Source organism: Poecilia formosa, unplaced genomic scaffold (assembly GCF_000485575.1).
Source record: "Poecilia formosa unplaced genomic scaffold, Poecilia_formosa-5.1.2 Scaffold145, whole genome shotgun sequence".
NCBI classification, from domain to species: domain Eukaryota; kingdom Metazoa; phylum Chordata; class Actinopteri; order Cyprinodontiformes; family Poeciliidae; genus Poecilia; species Poecilia formosa.
In genome coordinates this window covers 1235662-1259958 of record NW_006800084.1, presented here as the reverse complement: position 1 = coordinate 1259958, position 24297 = coordinate 1235662, and the positions used below count along the sequence as shown (strand labels likewise).

General features: G+C 39.5%; 2 protein-coding genes across 11 annotated transcripts in view; both read left to right on the top strand.

Moving 5' to 3' along the window:
* sptbn2 (spectrin, beta, non-erythrocytic 2) overlaps window positions 1–10450 on the top strand; it is a 56297-nt gene extending 45847 nt beyond the window's left edge. For 2 of the 6 annotated variants that reach the window (XM_007563228.2, XM_007563229.2), the window contains 9 exons: window positions 66–150; window positions 795–991; window positions 1166–1293; window positions 1376–1451; window positions 2609–2686; window positions 4249–4427; window positions 6044–6217; window positions 6306–6348; window positions 6462–10450. In XM_007563228.2, coding sequence (XP_007563290.1) covers window positions 66–150; window positions 795–991; window positions 1166–1293; window positions 1376–1451; window positions 2609–2686; window positions 4249–4427; window positions 6044–6217; window positions 6306–6348; window positions 6462–6665 — 1164 coding nt within the window. In that variant the 3' untranslated portion in view covers window positions 6666–10450. Of the gene's footprint in view, window positions 1–65; window positions 151–794; window positions 992–1165; window positions 1303–1375; window positions 1452–2608; window positions 2687–4248; window positions 4428–4489; window positions 4501–6043; window positions 6218–6305; window positions 6349–6461 lie in introns of those variants that run through there. The other 4 variants (XM_007563226.2, XM_007563227.2, XM_016676967.1 and 1 more) reach the window with 3 other exon arrangements.
* Window positions 10451–11044: 594 nt separating this feature from the next.
* Window positions 11045–23383, top strand: dpf2 (double PHD fingers 2). 5 transcript variants are annotated; one of them, XM_016676971.1, is made up of 12 exons: window positions 11045–11137; window positions 14276–14436; window positions 15338–15445; window positions 15625–15803; window positions 15906–15998; window positions 16067–16145; window positions 16380–16421; window positions 18596–18733; window positions 18820–18951; window positions 19049–19161; window positions 19780–19861; window positions 21139–23383. In XM_016676971.1, the coding sequence occupies exons 1-12, from the start codon at window positions 11106–11108 to the stop codon at window positions 21219–21221; spliced, it is 1242 nt and encodes a 413-aa protein (XP_016532457.1). In that variant the 5' UTR covers window positions 11045–11105; the 3' UTR covers window positions 21222–23383. The 5 variants fall into 5 exon arrangements, with proteins under 5 accessions (XP_016532457.1, XP_016532458.1, XP_016532456.1 ...); XM_016676972.1 differs by having other exon boundaries at window positions 18817–18951; window positions 19786–19861; XM_016676970.1 differs by having other exon boundaries at window positions 18817–18951.
* Window positions 23384–24297: the final 914 nt, after the last annotated feature.

Sequence of the window (24297 nt, the reverse complement as noted above, 5' to 3'; positions counted from 1 at the left end):
GCTTTTAGTGTCTTCATACCATACAGCTCAATACCCTGTTTACTCAATGCTCCTTTAATCTGCAGATCCGAGAGAAAATGGCTCAGCTCCAGGAAAAAAGAGACGAGATCAACAGCAAGTGGCAGGAGAAGATGGACCATTTACAAATTGGTAGGCATAGGAATTTCATTTCATTTCATTTCATTTCATTTCAAAGGAAATTTGGAGTACTACATTATTAAATAACCTAGATAGATATAAATTCAAATTCAAAGAGGATCTTGTCCTGAAACAAAAGGTTATTGTTTTGGCTTATTAATTAAATCATCTAACTGTGATGTGGCAACAGGCAAGCATGTAGGTGCAGGTTTAAAAAGGAAGATATGCAAATAGGAAGGTTTAGGCTGGAGGGCTATTGGAAGGAAAGAACACAGAGCATCATTTCATATTTATTGGGAAAAATGGTTGTACGGTGTAGTGATAGATTTAATTGGAAGTTATGAAATTTATTGTTGTTAAATGACATAATGCTGCAACGGCAGCTATTTTATTAAGATCCCTTTTGGAAAAGTAAGCATACTTCCATGTATTCGACTAACTCATGTGGGATCAGTCCATTTTTAATTGACGTCATTTTTGTTTTTCTCCAACACTATCATTTCCTTCTTACTTAAATGAGTTACCACAGTCCTGCTACTGGTTTGAATGTCTTCTTACCAAGATAGTGAAGCAAGCTCTAATAGCTTATATTGTGACTCTTAACACATTTCATGATTTATTAGTATTTGTTAACTTGGTGTTTGTATTTGCTTTAGTGCTGGAGGTGCTGCAGTTTGGACGAGACGCCAACGTGGCAGAGTCGTGGCTGGCAGGGCAAGAACCTCTTGTCCGAGCAGCGGAGCTTGGTGCCAACGTCGACGAGGTTGAGAGCCTCATTAAGCGCCACGAAGCCTTCGAGAAACTCGCTGCAGCATGGGAGGAACGTTTTGTGCAGCTTGAAAAACTTACCACAGTAAGTACAATGATCGCCTTCCCTCTGAACTCTGGGTGCCGACTCGGCCTGGACTTTCTGAAAGATTTTCTTATTAAAATGTTTAGCAGTTCTGGGAAGTGGCCTGGCAGATTCAGGATGTTTCTAACCTCCTTTATGACAGCCAATTAAAGTTTGAGTCGTCTTTTTCTCCAGCTGGAGGAGCATGAGATGCAGAGGAGGCGAGAAGAAGAGGAGAGAGCACGGCGACCTCCTACTCCTCCGCCTGTAGAAGAGGTGGTGCCGTCTGAGCCAGATAGTCAGCCACATGATTCAGCAGCCAGGTAGGAGATGTTTGAAAGAGCAGGCAGCAAAACCAAACCTGTTTTTCCGTTCACATGACATTCATCTGTCTTTTAAACACAGAACAAGTCTGGACCAGACGACACTTAATCAGTCGGTGGCAGTGAATGGAGTGCATAGCGATAATGACACGTCTCAGGTGAGACAGGTTTGCCTTGTCCAACGTTGTCGTGTTTTTCCCATGCTGTTGGCCTCATTTCATGTTGTATTCATTTATGATTCGAGTGGGTTATTGGGATGTGTTTTCAATTTTGAATAAATCATTTAAAATTACTGTTAATATGCAAAATTCAACCAAGTCCAATTTTATTCCAACTCCATTGATTCAAAATCACTTCACATGAAAAGTATTTCTCATTGTTTGTCCTTGGTTGTCATACCGCTGTGAACGGTGTCACATCTTTATATGGCATATGACAGAAAGTGTTGAATCTTAATTTAACATAGAATCTTAAGTTTCAATGTATTTTACTGGGATTTTAGGTGATAGACCCACAATGAAATATGGTGGCGGCACTGGTAACATGCTGTCAAATCTTTTTGCACCTTAAAAACATAAACACACCAGAGCTACAATAGACTGGTTTAGATACAACCTAGTGCAAATCCTGACCCTTTTCCATTTGAGAATCTGTAACAAGCCTGAAGTCAGTGTTCAGAATCTCTCCATCTAAGCTGCTTTTCAAAGAATGCAGCAAAATTCAAGTCTAGATGTGGAAAGCTAGAGGCATAACCTAAACGGTTTGCAACTGTAATTGCATGAAAATGTGATTTTCCTGCTGAGGACAATTGCTTGCCACACCTTTGAGATTTTTACCTGAAATCTGTGTTGTATTTTCCTTCCACTTTACAATTATGCACCGCTCAGTCTATTACTAAAGATCCCAGGAAATTACATTGCACTATATGGTTGTAATGCTCCAAAATGTGAAAAAGCTTTTCATTCACTGCATTTAGAAGTGGTTAGGTTATAGAATTAATATTTTGTCTTTACTGGAGCAACATGCCCAGAAAAAATGTAAAAAATTAAAAAATTACAGTTTTATCTTTTACAGCGGAGGAGGAGAGGGGCCTGGGGAGAAAACGGTGCAGTTTTATATACATGTAGTTCAGTCTGTTCTCATTGTCTAACCAAAAGCATCACAAAGTGACCTGGATGTGTTTTAATTTTGATCATGGCTGTTGACCGTGATGTGTTGGTATCTTTGTTAAACTAAAAAAGTTCAAGCCCTGAACTAACATTCAAGTGTCTGCCAGCGACGGACTCTTAACAATTTCTCATTGCATTCTTGCCAGCAGTCATTATCGCTGCCGTTGTCAGTGGGAAAGAAATCAGAGCCTAAACGTGTGTGTAAGCCCAAACAGCAGGAGCGTGTGAGTAATGAGCCATGGTCAGCTTTGTTGTAGCCCACCCCCCCACACACCCCCTCACCTTCTTGACAGCCTCCGCTCAGCTCCTGGTCAGCAGCAGTACTTCTTCTTTTAAGAAGCCATTGCTTCTTTGCATCCACTGCTTTATTTATTAATGAACCACATAGCTTCATTAATGAGTCCCATTGCTGCAAAAAAAAAAAAAAAAGCATGATGCACATTCATGAACGGGTTGTTGTCATGGATCTGATGTTGCGGTTTGCGGCTGCTGTGTATGTGCTTGTATCGACCAGGACGGGAGTCTCTAAATGTGGGGCAGAGTAAATGTGGTGGTTATCACAGCTGTTCAGTCGTATTTTTCTATGTGGCTTGTGGTAGTGTCTGTATGTTTACTTCTGAGTGTATATGTTGCTTAAAGCAGTTAAAGCTTTGAGTAGTGAATAGTTTTAATAATGGAAAAGAGATGAATAAGTGCCTTGGTTTCAATACTGCTAAAAGTTGGATATTTTTAAATTAAGTCATATTTTCTGTTGATTTTGTATATTTCATTCAGTAAAAACGTAGCAAACTTCAAAGATTACTTGGTAGAGATTTATTTTCGTTTTTAGTTGGAAACATAAAAATTTTCCTACTTATTTTCAGAACTCTAATAAAGCAAGTTGTAACTAAATTTAAAAATATTCTGCTGTCATCTATCGATATGTCAAACGAGAGGCACTACTGTGCAAGAGAGCAGTCGTTGAAAAACAAGCTTTCAACATAATTTTAAGGCAAATGGAAGTTAAATTGTTGAAGTTTTATTCTGGCTTCAGTGGCTCTTGTTGCTAAAATGGCAGTCTCAATGTGGATAGGATATAGATACTCAAAAGGATAAAACAAAGCATCTCCATTCAGCCTTCCTGATATCTCACACTTCCTCATTTTCTCACAGCCTGAATGAGCTGCAGACACAACATACCGTCTCTTTAAAACGTGTTTCCTTTCAAGTAGCTTCCTAGATCTCTGAGTCGTCTTTATGCAGTAACACACAGTGTTGCAAGTTCTGTCTGGCTTTAATAAATATGGTGCATTTAAAAACATATTTTATTTGTTTTTTTGTTTTGTTCATTTTGTTTAACCAGCAGGTCTGATGAATGTGAAATTGGCAGATTTCTCAGTGCAGCTCTACATTTTTGTCCTTTGTTTTTTAAAGATTGTTAGGAAAAGTGGAATTAAACTTACTGAGGTTTTAACTAAGTAGGTTACAATTTGAATTGGTATAAATTTTTTCCCCACAAAATAAGCTAAAGGATGTTTAGCTTATGCTGTTCAGTGCTTCTTGTATGTTTCCTTTGTGAGTAGCTACGTTTGTCTCACAGTTATAATGTAGTAGTAACCTCTTGTGTAACATGTGATTATATGAATCCAGTGGACCCCCGTGTTCAGTACCTCAGTTTATCATGCAGTGTGTTAAAGCAAGCATCATTATGGCTTTTTGTGTTTGGCTGTGAACGGCTGCTTTGCTGCTCCCTTGGTCTTTTTCTGATATCTCCTGCCTTACCACTTTGGTCTGGTTTTAACCACAGGGCTCAGAGTCCGACTCGGTTAATGGACCCGGTAGAGACAGCGGCCTGGCGTCCTCTCGCCTCGAGCCGTCTGCCACGCTACCAAGCAGAGGCGGTGCCGACTCCGAGCCAGAAACCATGGAGGGCATCCTCTGCCGAAAACAGGAGATGGAGTCCCACAACAAAAAGGCAGCTACCAGGTAGGAATTTGGTGAAAAGAGAGTGGTGACCTGCTTACAGACTGGGGAACAAATTTAATTAGCTGAAGAGCACTTTATATTTCATTTGATGGAGCTTGGACCACACACATTCTGATGGCTGTGGATCTTATTCAAAGTTCTTACACTTTTTTAAACACTTTTTTGAAAGACAATTTTTGTGATAGGCTATTACAAATAATAAAGTAAATGGAAAGTAATTAAAGGTGTACTCTTCATGTTTTGTTTTTTTTTACAAACTGACAGAACAGAGAACAAATTAACTACTTCTGTCAGTCTGTAATTTGCAAAGCCTCTATTTAACAAATTAACCAAATAATGAGATAAAGCATTACATCAACACTTGCAATGTAATAATCACTCTAATAGAAATTAACAACTCACCCCCGGCCCCCCTCATTTTAAATGTAATTATTTTCAGAGTTTGGGAAACCATCTGGTTATGATCAATATAATAGAGTATTGAATCACATAAAATATTGGTAAAACTATTGTGAAAATGAATCTGTGTAATGAAAAACATTTGTATATTTATAAAATTAGTTTTAATTTTTACAAATATAAAAATTCATCAGCTTTTGACCAACTTTTAGAGTCAGTTTGGAGGAATATTGTAAAAATAGTGCAACATCATTTACTGTTGTTTTAGACATAATTTATCCATACATAAAAAGCAAACTTAAAAACTTTTAAACATTAATATTCACTTCAGGCAGACTAAACTATCACAAAATACACAGACACATGTTCGTATAGGAGCTTCATTTATACTTAGTTTTACGATGCGGCTCAACAGTCAAAACTCTTAATTACAAATTTCTTGACCCGATCAAACGGCACATTAATTTATTCATGCAGCTTCTCTGCAAAGCATTAAAAGTTGGAACGTTACTCGGGTCAGGACAAACATTGGCCTGCAGCAGTCCATCTTGGAAATCTAATTCAGATTCTAAACGCACCCTGAAGAGCCATCTGCTTTTCTTTTCATTCTGGATTTACTATGATTACACAAGAGAGCTGTAGAAGGAGAGACTACAGGCTGGAGGAACAGGCCACTTTAGCATAAAACTTAGGTGTTGTTAACTTATATGTGCAACTTGAAGTACAACCCCTTAAAAATAGTGTCAATTTGCTCCTTCATTTTCTATATTTTTGTGTGTTGCGTATTTAGGAATCAAATATTTTATGTGTAGTTTTATTTAAATGATTGATCAGCTGTTTGAATCAAACCATCCAAGTTTTTTCAGTCACTTTAATACCGAGTACATAAGCAGATCTTAATTTATTCCAGAATGAAATTTATTTGTATCAAAACTTTCGAATTTTTGGGACACCACACTTGTAAACCTTTTAAGACAGTTTCTGAGCCAGGTGTGTGCTACTCTTAAAGTCTATCTAGTTTTTATTTCTAAGATTTGGTCAACTTTGGTGTCAAAAGCTGGTTTTCACTCCCGTTGCCGTGGCAATTGCAATATCTTTCTCTTCATTATAAATCCCTCAAATAAGGCTGTGAAATATATCTATTACGTTCTTTTAAGCTATTTTGTTATGTCAACAACTGGATCATTCATACTAATCAGACTAATTTGCTCCAACAGATCGTGGCAGAACGTGTACTGCGTTCTTAGAAAAGGGAGTCTGGGTTTTTATAAAGACAGCAAGAGTGCCAGTAATGGCATCCCATACCATGGAGAGGTTCCCATTGGGCTGGACGGCTCTGTGTGTGAAGTAGCCCACGATTATAAAAAGAGGAAACACGTATTCAAGCTCAGGTGAGGGTAAAATAATTTAAAGCAAATTCACCTGTTGGTATCAATAAATGAGTGCAAGAGTCATTTTTCCTGTTTCATGTGTCTGCAGGCTAGGAGATGGGAAAGAGTATCTGTTCCAAGCCAAGGATGAGGTGAGATGTACAGACTTGTTGTTTTAAAGCTGCATCTGCAGTAAAATGAATGATGAGGTATAATAAACACTTTGTTGTTGTTTTTTTGTTTTGTTTTGTTTTGTTTTTTTAAGGCGGAAATGAGTTCCTGGATTCAGTCCATCGCTGGCTCCATCCCATCGGGAGCAGGGGACTCACCGGGGGCGCCCCGACTCAGCCGCGCCATGACGATGCCCCCCATCTCGCCCAGCTCAGGAGAAGGCGTAACCATGCGCAACAAAGAGGGAAAAGAGAAGGATCGTGAGAAGAGATTCAGCTTCTTTGGCAAGAAGAAATAGGACATTTGTAAATGGAAACATCCAAAATCAAAAAAATTTCACAGACTGAGGCAGGCGGACGGAAAGGTACACACAGGTCAGACAGACGCACTGCTCCCCATGCAGGACCCGAGGAATTGCCAACAGATCTGTCACTTGGGACTCTTCGATCCTTTTTTGACTTCCTTTTCTGTTTGTCCCCCTCAGCGTTTTAATCTCTTGTTTACTTTATTTTCTCCCAATCCATACTTACTATTCACATTTATCCCCCAGACTAGCGTCAGACAAGCTTGTTAGTCGGTAACATCAGCTGGATTGAACAGGTCAGACGACTGAAGCGGCTCGTCGTCTGCAGGAATCGTCTCACAGTGACTCCCAGCGGACGGAGTCTCCAGGAAAACTGCGGATCGTGTTTTGTTTTTTCCCCCACTCCTCACAAGCTCTCTCTTTTGTTTGGGGGCGATAACATCCGTTTGTTTTTATGTTGATGTTAGTAACTTGATTAATATTATTATTAATATTTATCTTTTGCAATGTATGGTTTGAGAAGAAAACTAATTAGCTAATGACTTGATTTATGTTGTGGAGAGAAACAAATTTGGTTCAACTAGTGGAGAATGTTGGTCTTGCCCTTGTATTTTTTTTTTCTCTTTAGGACAGAACATTTATGAGGTGTTTTGCAACAAAAATAAAGCTCGAGTTTTAGCCGTGTGCGTTAAATGATCACAGGTACCACTGGGAAAATTATATATACATATATTTAATTAGTGGTCTGATAATTCTTTTTTCTTGTTTATCTCCAATTTTGCCTGCATTTGATTATTTCTTTTGAGTGATATTTTCTGCTTGATTTTTGACGTTTTTCTTTTCCTTCATAAAGCAGAGATTAGTTTTCTAGTGTGAGCGTGTGTGAGTTGTGGTGCTGTGGATTTTGCATGTTTATTTGTTCCTGATTAAATACGGTCAGATGGATGTTGCTTTTCGAAAACCAGACACAAGCAAACTATCACTGGAGTAATTTTCTGAAAATGTTACTTTTCCTTTCGCTTTACAGTAGCTGCAACCAGTAACATTCCTCTAGACATTATTTTCCTCCTCTTTGTTTTAGTCTCCTATTTTCCGTTGTTTTGGCTGAAATGAAAGCTTTGGGGACAGTTTGCAGATGAGAAGCTGAAGCACATTTTGTGGCAGCAGACTGCAGTGATGAGAGCAGGACTGAAGGACAGATTTCATTCCAAGCGAGGGGAGTGGAAGTGAGACAGGAGGGGCATTGATGAAGACGCTTTTCGGTGCTCTCCTACAACCAGACATGAGCCTGACCTTTACTTGAACACATTACATTTATTCTGCTCCCTTTTTACAAACACACACCCTTCATTCGAAACGGTCTTAAAGTTTTCTTAGTACAAATAAGTGAATGTTAACCATGTGCCCTGTGGCAATGACCTAATGTATGTCAGTGGATTATTAGTCTAGATGCAATGATGGCGACCATGAGGAGCTCTGCTTACAAGCAGCCAAGTTACTGAGGAAAACGGTCCTGCAGTTAGTTTAATGAACTGTTTTGCTTCTTTTTTTTTATTTTTATTTTTTATTTGAATATATGGCATGACAATGTGGGCTGATTATTGTACGTATCTGAGGATTACCATCTACTTTATATGTTAATTTATTCTGGAAACATCAGCTCTTAATCAGGACTAGATGCAACAATTAGATGTAATTGGGAGATAAAAGGGAAAAACTCACTCTAGCATAGCAAATGTAAGCAAATACTAGGTGATAGTTTCCTCAAATATTGTTTACGAAAAGGACCTTTACAGGATGTAGACATTAGTACAAATTTACACAATTGTTCATAGCCGCACCTGATCGTACAGTAAAGTAAACAGTTTAAGACGTTAGCTGCAATTTGTGTGTGTGTTGTTTTTTTTTTTGTTTTGTTTTGTTTTTAACAGTATATGTACCCCTACAAATTTGAGTGGCATGACTTGTAAAAGTATTTACCTATATGGATGTCACACCTAGGCATGGGCTGGTATTTTTAATCCGAGTTAAAAATACTAGGGTATCGCATAATTTCAACCAACATTTAAAACGAGCATATGAAATATTGTCTTATTGTTAGTAGTTTTCAAGTGCTTACCGTGGAGAATATTATAGTTTTTTACTGTTCTTGGTTTTTATAGAGCAATACGAGCCATTAGCTAGTTAATTAGTCTGGTTACCTGCTCTGGTAGCTAGCCTGCAGTAGGCTGCTTAACAGACATGCTGCTCAGCTGTAGTTTTAAAAAGGTCCATTTTCACACGACTCTGTGTTTCGCAGGTAGGGTTATTTTCAAAAATCCTTTTTGTCTTTTGTAAACAAGAGGAAGGTGTTAGATTTTTTTTTTTCTCTCTTCACTTTGATGCATCTTGAGACTGCTAACCGCCCCATGCCTAATCAATCTGCACCGCAGGCTGGTCACACAAATCATCTCGAAAGGGATGCTGGTCATTTTGTGAAGAGTAGACTTCATGGTTATTTGTCCCAATCATTAATAAAGATAATTGGTATGACATGGAATGAAATGAAATGGCAACATGTAGGTACAAAGTGGGGGTACAAAATGGCAAAGAGGCAACTTTCACCTTTTAAGCCAAATGGTTTTCTTTTCCTTGTCCAAACAAGGACTGTTTAGATAAAGGAATTCCCTGAACTCCTTTTGAATGCAGATTACTTAAGAGCAGGCAGCCCCAACGATATAAAGCACACCTGTTTCTATCTGTAGGACTGAATTTTCCAGGCATGACACAGAGCTTCCAGTTTCAGTTTAGGTTGCCTGAAATTAAGCCACAATAAAGAACAACATAACATGCATTACGTGAGCCAACGCAATTGGCACAAATTGGAAGAGAGGCGTCGTTCTTCCCCGGTGGACAAGCTGGTGAGACTCCCAGCGCTACCCGTTCTCCCAACATTTAATACCGCATCCGATTGATGCTGCCGAGCTCCAGCTCAGAGGTCGCACAGTGTATTTTCATACTGGCTCGTTTGAATGTGAATGAACTCAACTGAATTTGGCCAAATTGGTCAAGTGAAGCTTAACTCATACTTGACGTACTGTACACAGGCTCTGTATCACACATACTCATATTAATACGACTTTGGTACTCCAGTCTTGTGGGAATGTCCTCAACTGGCTATGATTTGATGTTGCATATTGCATCCTTTCTAAAACATATATAACTTTGTGCTACTGGTGAGCTTTGACCAGAACATAAAAAGTATGCATTATTGATGTCAAGCAGGTTTTTGGATCGAAGAGTACTGGTATCGATGAAGAAAAACAGCTTTTACATGTTAAGTATTAGATGTGGTTGAATATAGACTGCTGACAGTTTGAGCTTCCTCTTTCAGAAGAATGCTGAATATTTGCTGTCCAATGGGAGCTTGTATTTTTTTCATCCAGTGGTCTGTCTTGCAGCATTTGATAAACCTTTTCTTCTCTCATTTCTCAGTACCTTTGACAAATGTCTGTTCCTTCCTCTGTAATTCAGAGTTGTTAATACCACTACTTGTATTAATTGCTCTTATGACCATTATTGCTACTGTTGTTACTATTACTACTACTGTTACTAATGCAACTTATTGCAAAAATTACAACTGCTGTCCCATTTTCTTTTCAGGTACGTGTCTGTAATGCCAGACTCTTCCACACGATGTCAGTGTGCTGTGGAGCATTTTCATTACAAATCAAAAATACTGTTTGTTGACTTGTGTATCTACATCTAATATTAGGAATAATAAAACGGTTTAATCAACACAGGTGGTTGGGATTCTTTTTTTTTTTTTTATTTTGTGAAGAGGGTTTTTTTTTTATGCTGGTTCACATGGCTTCTTATGTTCCAGACTAAAAAGAGGGATTAAATGGATGTCCAAACTGAGATTCTTCAGACTAGTGTTTAATTTTTCAACATTAACAACCAAAAATGTCTATATTAGGATTCCACAAAAAATAGTTTATAAGTGTCAAGCGAAAGGAAAAAAAACAACATAAATTTCAGCAGTCAAAACTACATATACACAGTGCAATGCAATCCACCTAACGTAAAAGGTGGACATTATACGGAAAAGCAGCCAAAATCCCCATGGAAACCTTCAGAGGGAGGCAAATATCCTACAGATAAAACTAAAATTGGACACCTCCTTCATTGTCCCAATAAACCCAATAAACTCTTTTTTTGTTCTTTTGCTGTAATGTGATAAAATACGAAACCGTTTAATTGCCGTCATTGCCGAAACTCCATTTGGAGCAAAAAATAAAAAAGCAAAACAAAAACTAAACATCCAAATAATTGCAGTGACACCTATTCGCCACTAGGAGCCACACGAATTCAAGCTTCTGCTCCATCTGCCTACAAGTCCAGACAGGGGGCACTCATTACCCGGCAGGCACTTTACCCGTGTTTTAAAGCAAGATGGCAGCTGTTGTTGAGAATGTTGTCAAACTGTAAGTACTGGACTTCCTTGCAGATTTTATACCTATAAAGGTGACGCTTACCTCAGTCACGTTATTACGTTTGTATAGTTACTCATTCACCGACTCTTTCGCCAGCTAGCTTGGGAGCATTCTGTTTTAGTGCGGTTAGCCAACGCTGTCGAAGCGTCGTGTCTGTCTTTTTACATCCTGGAATGGAAGTGGAAGTTAGCCGACACGCAACTTATACTTTTCTACACACACGAGTCACTAACATGTGTTGAGAAACGTGTGTGAAGTTTCCTTGTAGCGTCGGTGTTATTAATTGTTACGTTCTTGTGGTCAAACGGTCGACGCAGCTAGGTGGCTCGCACGCTAACAAGCTAAAGAGTCCAACGCTGTTTATGACAACTGGCCGACTAGGTTTTGATGAATGAAACACTGGCGGTGAAGTTTGTTTTCTTTAATTTTGAAAGCTTAGACGCTTCTGTAGCTGTCACGCTTTAGTTCAGATCACTGCAACTCTTTTTGAGGTGCAAAGTTTATTGCTTAGATGAGGCGTGTGCGTGAGCTCAAACGTTCCTCCATTTCCGCCGTCTCCCTCATGATGCAGCGGTGCAGCCTGAACCCTGGTTAATGTTAGACTCTAATTACAAGCCTTTAACTGAGATTACACACACGCCATACCGACACATGTCCTCAAATAACCTCGGCAATGTTTAGAAAATATGTAAAACGTGCTTTGATAACTTTTTAAATGTATGTTTGTATTCACCAGCTCCTGTCAAACTTTCCATACACTTATAAGCATACATTTGAGATCGATTTTAATGGTTTAAGGAGTCATTTAAATAGTTATTGAAAGGTGGAATGGGTTTACAACTTATAGCTTGAATAAACTTTTAAAAACAAGAATTAGGTGCATGAGTTTTAATAAACTGTGGATTAATCTACAAGTTATAATTTCTTAATCAATCCCAAGGTTTTCCCCCAGAAAATCTACTAAGCCAGGTGGTTCGGTGTCAGGGCAGTCATTCATCCAGCATTTATTATGTTTTTGAGTTAAAAATGGTTAAAGTTGGCAGGAAAATTAAAAATGTCACTTGATGATTATGTGTTATTGAAACATTGGCGATTAATACCTGAACACCAACTATAAAGTCTTAATAAAAGCAAACATTTTAAAATACTTAACTAAATAAGCAATGCTTAGCCTGGTGAGGGCGCAAGTAGAGCCTGGTGGCCCCCAGGCTTATAATACACTGGGGGAAACCCTGAATCTCGATTAGTAACATTCTGTTTAATCCACTTTAACAAGTGGCAGAGAAATCAAATGGCATAACATATTTTTGGCTACATATATTATCTCTTTTCTTTCTATCTTTGAAGTGTATTTAAATGGGATGGTTTTCCTCTACTAGCATAACTAATGCATTTTCCATAGGGTTGCAGTCAGGACTGTTTTTAAAGATAAAATATTGTTTGGAATGTTTTATCCATTCCAAGCAATTTTGTTTTGTGTTTACGATCATTGTCCAGTTGGAACAACCGGGTCCTAATTTTAATGTTAATTTGAATTAATTATTTATTATACCATTCATTTGTGCAACATTCCAGTAGCACTGGTAGTAGAACAAGACTATCAGGTTGAGGTAAGTGTCCTTACTTCAACGTATCCAAACTTCATTTTTGTCATTTTAGCATCATAACTCAAACCTTTTTCTTCAGAAGAAAGCACCACATTTCATTCAAGCTTGAATATGTCAAGCATTTCTGTCTTGGTCCCTGTACTCCCAGTTCATGTTGATGTTAAATTGCCCTTTCTGTAGAGTATGGTGCTGTTGTCACTTCCTGTTCAGGTTAGACTTAAACCTTTGTCATTTTGTGGTTGTTCTTCGTCAACCTAGCAAATCTGCCATTGAGGGTGACAGTTTGGATCCCATGGCTGAAACAAAGTTGGGTGTACCAATTGGACATTGATCCAAAATCTTTTGAAATGGGTAAAGTTAGCTTAGATTAAACTGTTTCTGTTCTGACCATGACATTATCCTCAAAGCAAAGTCTTTGCCGGAAAACCAACCAATTAAAATGAGCCCTACTAAGTCTAAGAACAGTGGTCAAAGGATAATGCTAGAAGCTTTATCAAAAACAAAAAACTAAGAGACTTTTATCCACAATAGAACTTTAATATATTAATAGAAACAATACGTCATATGTAAATCTATGACTGGCACAGACAGTAAATGGTTAAATTTGACTCATTTCACTGTATTCTCAGGTCACATTCTTCAGCACCAGATTTTTTTGGAAGTAAATACTGAGATGCAGTTTAAATGTTGAGCTCATGACTCAGTTTTCTGAACTGAGCAGTGACATTCTCTTACTGGAAACTTTTTTTTTTGTATGATTGATATTCAAACAAATACTCCTGTCAGCTTTTTCCACTCGAGGGCTGCTGGGTACGGTTAGGTTCTGTTTTTAACTGGAGTAACTTTAAGGAAGTAGACTCGACCGCTGAAATGCCGGTAGCTGGGTAGTGGCCAGTCTCTTGCTCAACTGCAGTTCAGTTCCTGCAAAACTTTTTGGCTAGTTTGTGTCGCAGATCCAACTTTTTATTACTCTGCTTGTAATTCTTCTACAAAGTAGGAAATATGGATAAAAACCCAGCTCTCTGATATTTAGACCTCACTAACAGTTGACATTCTCAGAGCTTGTTTGAGTTAATTTGTTTAAGTAATAAATTCAGACTGAGTCGTAACTACAGCTGTATATTTCTAATGCTTTTTCCTTGATTTTCCCTTTTATCCATATTTTGTTAGGAGTCAGTCAGTGAGTTCCCTTTAAGAGTGTTCATAAATAACTTGGTCTGACTTTGTCGACCTTGGAGTCTTGATTGAGGCCCAGCTGTTGCGGCCGGCTTGTCACTGTGATCATTTTAGATAATGTCGCCAACTGTTTCTCGCTGCCACTGTAAAAAAAATGCTTGTGCAGCAGTGAGACGAGCCTCAGGAAACACTGATGAGGCTGAACTCTTACCCATACACACACACACACACACTTATTTTTTTTATTTTTATTTTTATTAGAAATGACTCGTGGCACCAAACCGCTGTTGGATTTTTCCTTATGAATTTAATATTTCAACTTCTTGCAACTTGCTGTTTTGCTCAGATTGGGAGAGCAATACTACAGAGATGCCTTGGAGCAGTGTCACAACTACAACGCCAGGCTGTGCGCTGAGAGGAGCGTTCGGATGCCGTTCCTGGACTCTCAGACCGGCGTGGCTCAGAGCAACTGCTACATCTGGATGGAGAAGAGACACCGGGGTCCTGGTAATACTCCAGATTTGCTCTCAGAGATTTTACAGAGCTTAACACAATCAGACCGAAGTTGAACTGTCGACACGCAGTCAGGTGGTTTTCGGATGTTTGTTTTCGCACAAACACACTAGACCGATCTCCTTCTACAGCAGCATCCTGGTGTTTTCCACTTAAACAAACACACCCACAAAATTCAGACCAAACGCACAATGGCTTCCAATGGAGAGGGGGTGAAATGTTCGATTATTGTCACACAGTTGCAACAATGAGAACCGATTTCAAAAGTCCATTCTGAGCCCTTCCACCCTTTGTAAGAAGTAGAAGTCTAAGGAGATGTAAACCCTTTGCAGAAGCATTCCTACCTGTTCATCTTTTACACATTTACTCTCCTAATAACCACAAACTTCTATTTTAGCATTTTGTATGGAATTCATGATCTGCAGAGGTCAGGATCGAGAATCAGTTGACGTCGTAACTACTAGTTATTGCTACAGTTGTGGCTTTAATGGAAGAAATATGTAAAAATGTTAAGCGGTTCTCTTGGCAGCATTATTCTGTGGGAATACTTTTGTTCAGCAAGGACAATAAAGCTGATCAGAGAGATATACACCCAAAAAACTTGTAAACCTTTTGAGCTAGAGTTATATCATTTGTGGCTATAAAGTAAGAAAATGAGAAGCTTAAGGGGTGTAAATACTTTTGCCAGGCGCTGTAGCTGGGTCAGCAGCAGGAGTTGCCAGCTTTAATTTCCTTTTGAATGCTACAAAGAGACAACTTCAACACACCGAGATCAGATATGGTATCTTCCATTAGGAAGGAAGCCACTGCTGAGTCATTTAGTCTGAGTGCCTCCATCAGCCTGCCGACCGTCCATCGATCTGGACGGGTCAGTGACGTGCTCTCCTCTCCTCAGGCATGGCTCCGGGTCAGCTCTACACGTACCCAGCCAGGAGGTGGAGGAAGAAACGGAGATCTCACCCTCCAGAAGACCCGCGCCTCATCTTCCCTCCTGTTAAGTCAGGTACCACGGCAACGAGCTCAACTCGACTTGCTCTCGGTTTAATTAGGTTTTCAGCAACATGTCTGGTAAAGCTGCAGGACACCTCACTTAGTTTATGATGGAAAAAAATCACTTTCATGTTGAAGCATCAAAGCAAAGTATCAAGAAGTTTCTGTTTCGATCTGTTTTTTTACTCTTAGAAATAGATTTGGGGCTGAAGAAGGACGTCCTGCTGTCTTCGGATGGCAGCAGCTTGGAGGCCTTGCTGAAGGGGGAACCTCTGGACAAACGGACCCCGGTGGACATCCGGGGGTCAGAGGAAGACTCCAATCAGAGCGACTACACCGGCAGCCTGAACCCCGCCACCCGGATCAGAAAGGTTCCTGTTCTCACTCCCGACATCTCATTTACTGCCGACACTAAATGAGATGCTCAACCTGGGCTCTATTTATCTTCCACCCTCTTCCTCTCTTCAACATAGAGAATCCTCGAGCCAGACGACTTCCTGGATGACCTGGATGACGAAGACTACGAGGAAGACACGCCTAAAAGAAGAGGCAAAGGGAAAGGGAAGGTAAAGGTGAACTGAGTGTTTTTTCTTCATTTATCTGGACTTTGGGTTGACTCCAGCCTTGTCCGCAGGGTCGAGGAGTGGGTAGCAGCAGGAAGAAGCTGGACACGGCAGCGTTGGAGGACAGGGACAAGCCCTACGCCTGTGACAGTGAGTCCTCATGCGACAGTAATCCCGTAACAAAGCTAGTTAAAGTTCTGCTGCTTCTTGTTGCTGTTCTGTTGGTTCCCGCCACCTCTTTGCTGTCTTCAAATTGAGAATCTGTGCCTCTTGAGCTGTTTTTCTTCCCTCTATTGAAGCGGTTTCGCTTTCATTGCTGACCGACTGTTTCTGTTTCTCTGAGCTTCTGTCTGTGCTGTCCTCTGATTCTCTTCTCTCTTCCAGACACTATCAAACAAAAGCACATTTCAAAACCTTCTGAAAGAGGTAGATTTCTCTTCATCACTTTTTCCTCTCATTGCCTGTTACTGAGTAGATGTGTTTGTATGTACCGTCATTGTTCTTTTTTTCTGGAAGGAGGGATTTTTCCTTTGCTTGCAGTTTCTCTTGGCCGAAAACATAGACTCTCGTATCCAAATGTAATGAACCAGATTTTGAAGGTTTCAGTAGCTCTCAGCTTAAGTTTAGTTCTTGAAGATGAGTGTCAGTAAATTTTCCAGCTAAACTTCTTAGTTAATGCATGAGGTTTGATTTTTGTCCCTGTTTTTGTTTGCACTCATTTCACATTCTACTTTTTCTAAAGGCCTTTGCTTTGATACTGAGTCAGTTTGATGTTTGCATGACCTTTTCAGTCTGTTCAGCACCGTCTACAGTCACGTGGTTTGATGTGCTTATTTAGATCTTCAGACTCTCACCCAAGATGCTTATTTTGGTTGACAGATGATGAAATGTGGTGGTTAGCGTTTTGAGGAAATAAAAAGCAGAGCTTGGTGTAGTCTTTGACTTGCTACATCACATAACAACCCCACCCTCTCAGAGCGGCAGCTTCACACGGTTTCATCTTTGTGCTGTTTTTAAGATGGGGATGCCTGGTATCGCATAATCTCCTTTAATCTCAGTGGTTTATAGAGCACATGAAAACCAGCGGATTATTGTTGGAGGAGGGGGTTTATCTCAGTTGTAAAAGTCTTTTTTAATATTTTGCCGACCAATACTTTATGTTTAAGATTGATGCTTTCTGTGAAGCTGAATAATTTCATAGTTTTAACTGCATCCTTTAGTTGTTTACTATCAAACTAAACCTAAATAGTGACCGCACCCTGCAAACATAATCATGACACCTGAACCTTTTCACTGTTTGTCTCATTATTACTACAAACTTTAGTGCATCTACCTGGGATTTCACATAATAGACACCAGAAAGTGGTGCACAATTCTGGAGTGGAAGGAAAATACGTGATTTTATTTTATTTTTATTGAGGAAAAATCTAAAAAGTGTGGCATGCATTTTGTCCTCGCTCCCTCCTCCTCTGTACATTGATGCTTACAAAAGTCACCCAGTTAATAAATAGTCCATCTGTGTATTAATCAACATTCATCATAATGCAGCCAAAAGGCTCTGGAGGAGCTGCAGAGATTCCCAGTTCAAGAAGGAGAATCTGTCAACACTCCTGCCTTCAGTCGTGCATTGGACATGCGTATGTTTTGTGGAAGAACAGAACATTATTGAAAGTTCCCATCTGTCATGTTTTTGCCCCTTACATGTGAAACAAAGCGCCCGGTCAGATGAGATCAAAATGAAAGTTGTGTGGTGGTAAGTTGGCCCACATCGCCCTGAGCACAACTCGCTATAGTAGAAATATGTAGGTGGCAGCGTCATGCTGGGGGGGGGGGGTGCATTTTATTAGCAGAGACATGATGCTCTGCCAGGATTGACAAAATACATTCAGGAAAAAACATCCAGTTGGATAACAATCGTAAAAACAGCCATAGCTCGAGAGAAATGAGTCGGATTAGAGCGCATTCATAACTGGTGTTCACAAACTCTCCATCAAATCTAACCATGGTGGAGCTTTTTTTTAAAAAATTTTTTGCAAAGAATGTAATGCATAAATTTCAGTCCCTGGACATGCAATGCTGTTAGAAATATAGCCTGATAGATTTACGGCTGTAATTTTATTGAAAAATGGTTCAAACAAGTTCTGGCTCAGAATACAAATGCATGACGCACTTGTCAGATTTTTTTTTTGTTTGTTTTTTTTTGTAGAAACTAGATGGTATGAATACTTTACAAAGCAACATTTTTTTTTATTTAGCAGAACATGTCATCTGTATTTCCCCTTTTCTACTTCAGCTTGTAATGCTGTTCCTACTTTAATCATTATAAACAAAAAACATTGAAACTTTGTGGGTTAAAAGTGATTTCCTGTTTGTCTCACACTTCATCACTTCTCCCCACATGAACCGTCTAACAGAGACTTCTCTCAAACCACCGCAGTCCTAACATGTAGAAAGCACTTTATTCTTCAGGAATACAGCAGGTCTTTTATTTCAGTGGCACAACAAAAATAAATCGCTTTGGTCAGATCCTCTCCTTTCACTGTGTTTTTTGTGCTTTTTCTTCTTCTTTTTGAAAATATGTTTTCTTATTTTGGTGTCAGTCTGTGGGAAGCGCTACAAGAACCGTCCAGGCCTGAGCTACCACTACGCCCACTCCCACCTGGCCGAGGAGGAGGGCGAGGAGAAGGACGACCTGGAGATGAACGAGCCGACCCTCCCGCTGCCCGAGGAGCCAAAAAGTAAGAAACGAGCACCAGAGACTTTCTGTGCAACAATACAGGCATCACTGGTAACTAATAACTATTTTTTAAATTCCCTTAAGCAGCTCCCAAAAAAGGCCCAGACGGTCTTGCGTTGCCTAACAATTACTGCGATTTCTGCTTGGGAGACTCCAAAACCAATCACAAGACAGGCCAATCAGAGGAGCTGGTGTCCTGCTCGGACTGTGGACGCTCCGGTACGTCCTTGAGGTTTTTGAAAGAGGCATTTAGGCTGCACACACCGACCGGTTTGCTAATCTGTGAGAATGTTTCTATTCCTCTGTGTGAACACAGGCCACCCCTCCTGCCTGCAGTTTACTCCTGTAATGATGGCTGCTGTGAAGACGTATCGCTGGCAGTGCATAGAGTGCAAATGCTGCAACATGTGTGGTACCTCTGAAAATGATGTGAGTCTCTAATGTTAGCGTGGAGCTGAACTCTGAAAAGCAGGAATTGCTCTGCAGAACTGCCCAGTTTTAAGTGAATTAGTTTAACCGGGCAGCAGCCTAGGCTTTGGAGGCCCCAGAACTGCTTAGTTTATTATTTTGGCCATTATTAATTCTTTGTAGTCTACATCTTTAGTTTTTTTTTATGCAGCTTTGATTAGGAACCTTTTAGAAAAGGGTGTAATAAAAAAATTTTGTGGACAAAGTCTAAAAGTTTTTACTTAACTTTGTTGTAAAAGAGACCTGAACAGGTGGGGCACCTTCCTCCTGTATCAGGCCCTGTACTTGGCTATACTTGCAGCCAAAGTAATTATAATATTTTTAAAGAATCATACAACATATTTTCTGCTGATGTTTGCGTCATTTAGAATTGTTTACATGCACAAATACAGGTTTATGTCGAGTTTATGTGCAAGAATTGGTGTGAATGAATGGGATCCAGCAGTCTGACTCAGTTTTCAGAGAAATATTAATCATAATGTTTGGTATTTAAGCTGGATTTGTCCTTTACAGACTTGAATTTAAGGGCCAAAGAAGTTCTCTAAGAAAGTTCATGAGTTCTGATTGTGTTTCTTCAAGGATCAGCTTCTCTTCTGTGATGACTGCGATCGAGGCTATCACATGTACTGTCTCAACCCGCCGATGTCTGAACCTCCAGAAGGTAACTTCATCAATAAGACATTGTTTTAGACAATGGACCTCTTTTATCAAAAACTGTGTGCACAAATCAAGCTTAATTCAGAATTAATGGGAGAGTCTATATCAGATCAGCTTTTTCGTATAAACAGTCGGGCGTTGATAAAAGCTGATACGTTGATAAAAACAGAAACCATTTATCCAAAACACCCTATTAATTCTATATAACTTATAGACATTTTTTAAAAATCTTTTTCAACAGAATGTGATTTATAAACAGTTAAAAGTTTTTGCAAAATGCATTTTGTTGCTAAAAGTTGGGAAGAAATGAGTTATTAAAGCAGATTTTTTGCAGAAACAACTCCTGATGCACTGCCTGGTTTTGGTCGAGCCCAGGAGTCGGCCTCAGCCAGTAAAAGGAACTCTTAGTGCTCCAGCATAGAAAAACATTTTAGTATGGTCAAAAATTCCCATAAATATCCTCGTAAACCTTCTCTAGAGACTGCAAACTGTTATTTGTTTTATTTGGCAGCAGATTTTATTATAAATGTTGCACTTTTTGTCCTACAACACAAAATAACGTTCCAATAAATAGTCATAGACATATTTATTCCATGATTACATATTTCAAAATGGATACTATTATCAGCTTTCATCCTCATCATGCAAAGCAAATATTCAATGTTTCTGAAATTAACTCCTTAAATCCCACTTTTTGTTTAAATCTCGACTTCAAAATGCCTGAAAACCTTTCCATTCTATAAATGCAAAACGATTTATATTGTTTTGTTTGTCGAATTTTTTTAATTATTAATTTTTTTTTAAATTATAAAAAAAATACAATGTATTTTAACTTATATGTGTGGTATTGATTTTAGGATGTCACACCTTTGTTTTTCACAACATATTTGCACAAATTAGCGCCACCTGGTGGTCTCTTACAGTCAGTAATCCTTGACAATATTGAGAAAACATGAATTTCAAAAATTTATATTTTAAATGGGATTTGGCTGCACAGATTTCTGCCCAGATCTGTCTTGCAAATGAGATTTGGATCCCGGTTTTAGCCGGGTAAATAAAGCAAAGAAAGAAAAATGGTGGAGGACTACAGGTGTTATATGCAAATTGTAAACCTTTGGCCCAAATGCAATCCTGTGGTGATTTTGTTTCATCATCAGAAAAAGACAAACATTTAAAGCTATACACTAAGACTGGGGCGGCAAAATAATAATAATAATAAGGCAAAAATAATGTCCAACACTTTCTTGAAACGAGTCGTTAACTCTTTCTGTCGTCATTCAGGGAGCTGGAGCTGCCATTTATGTCTGGACCTTCTGAAAGACAAGGCGTCCATTTACCAGAATCAGAACGCTCCCACGTCGTGATGGCCGCTCCGCCCTGCCCTCCACCGTCACCCACCCGTCCTGCAGCATTACGGTGAACCCCTCAAGGTACACAATGACCTCCTCCCTCCCCTTCACTGGGTGTCGGCGTCGGGGGTGGAGTGTGTTCTGGACACGGGAGGAACGCCTGATCAGACTGGCCTCAGTTAGCACCAGATTATGACTGTTACACAGTTCCGGCCTTAGATCCAGTCTAATGGGTTTTTATTTTCATCCACTCGCCAGATTTAGCCAGTTTGGCATCATTTGTTTCAGAGACGCGTCATAAATGGCCAAACTTCCACTTTGCGTTCAGCTTTTATACCTAAAGTTGCTAAAGCTTCGTCTCTGTCCTGTAATGTACTGATTTTATGGAGTTTAAAAAGCTTGATCATAGTGAAAGACGAATACATTTTATAATATTTATATATTTCTATGGTAAAGATTATTACGTATGTAAAGCTTTGGGGGAAAAAAAGGAATGATTGCGTTTAATATTAGCTATCATATTAGGAGAAAGGCCACAACCACATGATTTTTGTGGCACTGCTGAACGTTTTGATCCACTTGATGCGGTGAAAGGGATTTACTTCGCCTGTAAAGGGTTCAACGTCTTCACAGCAAAAACAAACAGGAAACAGGAAGTATAAATAGAATCCCTCTGATGTTTATCAGCGTGGCTCCACAGGCTGCGCCGCTTCAAAGATGGCAGGTTGGACTTTTATCTCTCGGGTCAATCTTGGCGTGGCGTTGGCTTATCGAGCTGCACTCGTTGTCATGGTGACGCACTGACGCGCATGCTTCACATTGTCATATTTTTGTGATGTAGTGACTTATTTCCAAACTTTTTCCACCTTTTGTGACATATTTTGTACTATTTTAAAAAAATCTGTTTCGAAAGGTTAAAGAGTAAAAATAGTAGCAATAACTTGCCTGCATGAATGCACACCCTTTGACCTTTTGCTCTAGTTTTAACATCAAATCTTGTGTGTACATCGGCTAAGTCAGAATTTTGTCGTAAACGACCACAAATCTTTTTTTTTAAAAGAAAATGACCTACCTCCATGTGGGAGAATGTTCTGGTCTGATGAAGCAGCATGTAAACTCACGAGTCATGTGTCTAAAAGGAAGGTTTGGACCAAAAGCACTGAGGATTTTTAGAAAATTACGATCTCATAAACACCCGTTCCGTTTTGACTACAGACCTTCTGATGTCTGATTAATGGCTTCCTCTCAATCTCATATATTTGGAGAATGTTTGGCTAGTCAAGATGTCTTTACTCCCACTGAAGAAGTCTGAAGGCAGGTTTTAGATCAAATGGTTTTTAGTTGGAGGGTGTGCAAACTCTTGTAACCAGGTTATTGAAGCTTTTATTTCTTATTTTTTTCTAAATTCAGTTGAGCTCCCGTCACATTTAGAGGGGAAAATGCTCATGGTCTCATTTTTTAATGTCACAAAGACCTACTATTGTAACTAGTGACCCAATTCCGATTTTTTTTATTTATTTTTATTTTTTTGACGTAATGCGATCTGTATCTAATCTTTTCATGATCGGATTCCTTTTGAATGCGACCGAGGCCAATACATATCCGATTCCAATGCGACCTAACGTCGCATTCCTCCGACCTGAACGTCGCTGATACTGGACAAATGTCACCATTCTGCGTCCTGATGCTCGCAAATGTGAAGAAAAACGGAGGATTAAGTTGTTAAAGTGCTGCTCCGGTCGCACAACTTCAAATGTGTAAGCTAAGCTCCACCGTTAGCCTCCATGTTTACTTCCGCAAACACTGAGCACTTCTTCTTTATGGCGGTTGGCAGGACACTGCCAACCGCAGTAGAGGGCTATTGCGCCCTCTACTGCGCATGCGGGACACTTTCAGGTCGTTTGCCTTTCACACTGGAGAACACATCCAGGTAGCACATATTTGGAAGTGTGAACGGCCACGGCAAAAAATCGGAATTGGGTCACTTCAAGCTGCAGTGTAAACGCAGCCTAGGTTGTAAATGTTCGGGAGCCACTGTCTTGTCTGTCCTTAACTACGGGACTGCACCTGAGGACTGCACCAAACATACCCAGAATGCCATGCTGCAGTCATAATCATGACAAAAACTAAACCCTGTTGTCGTCAGCTGCCTAATAAAGGGAATATCGCTGTGTTCTAGCAGTTTGCTCATCATTTGCCACATCTGGTGCCGGATGTTGACATTGAGGTTGTTTGGACGCTGGGAGGACAGGGACTTGTAGCAGCCATAGACCTGAATATGTATTCATGTCTATGGTAGCAGCCAGCTTGACGGATAATGTGCGATACTGTAACTTTTTCCTAGCAGAAGATGTTATCACACAAACTGTTTGGCCCCAGATATGCAAGTGGTTCTATATTGTAGAGGAGTTGTGTGTATGTTTAGTCCCTGAGAGGCTGCTGTTCTTGTCTTAGTTTTTCTAAATGTGGCTGAGAAGCAGAAGCAGTTCCTTTACCTCAAACAGAATCAGTATTTAAAGAATCGAACCATGATGTAGATAAGTCGGAAGAGTCAAAGTAACGGTGATTACAGCTGCAGGTTCTGCGTTATTATTCAGCTGCATGTTCACTTCATATAGTCGTCTCAGAGCTAAGTCGGTACACGTGTCTGGAGAAGCGGTGTAAAATAATTTAACCATGCTATCATGTCCTTTCAATAGCCAACTAACAATAACTAAAGCATTACACCAGTATGACTTGGTTTACTTTCCTATAACTTACTGCTTTATCTATAAAGAGTGGTTAGTAAACTGTTTATCTGCTCTTTTTGTGTCCATCATCGGTGATGTTTAGGATTCAGTTGCTTTTTTAGTTAATCCTGTGATCCGGGGCTCAGCTGAAGCCTTTCTTCCAAAGCTCAAAGCAAAACTTCTTGTGATTACAATGAGAGACGAGGAAACTCGCATTAACGGGGACATTTCTCACCTTATTTTATTTCACATTACAACCGCTATGTGATTATTATTATTATTATTATTATTATTAGATTATGCTTCTGTTTTTGCATTGGGAGAGAATTGTTTGTTACATAATATTTAAATCAAAATCATAG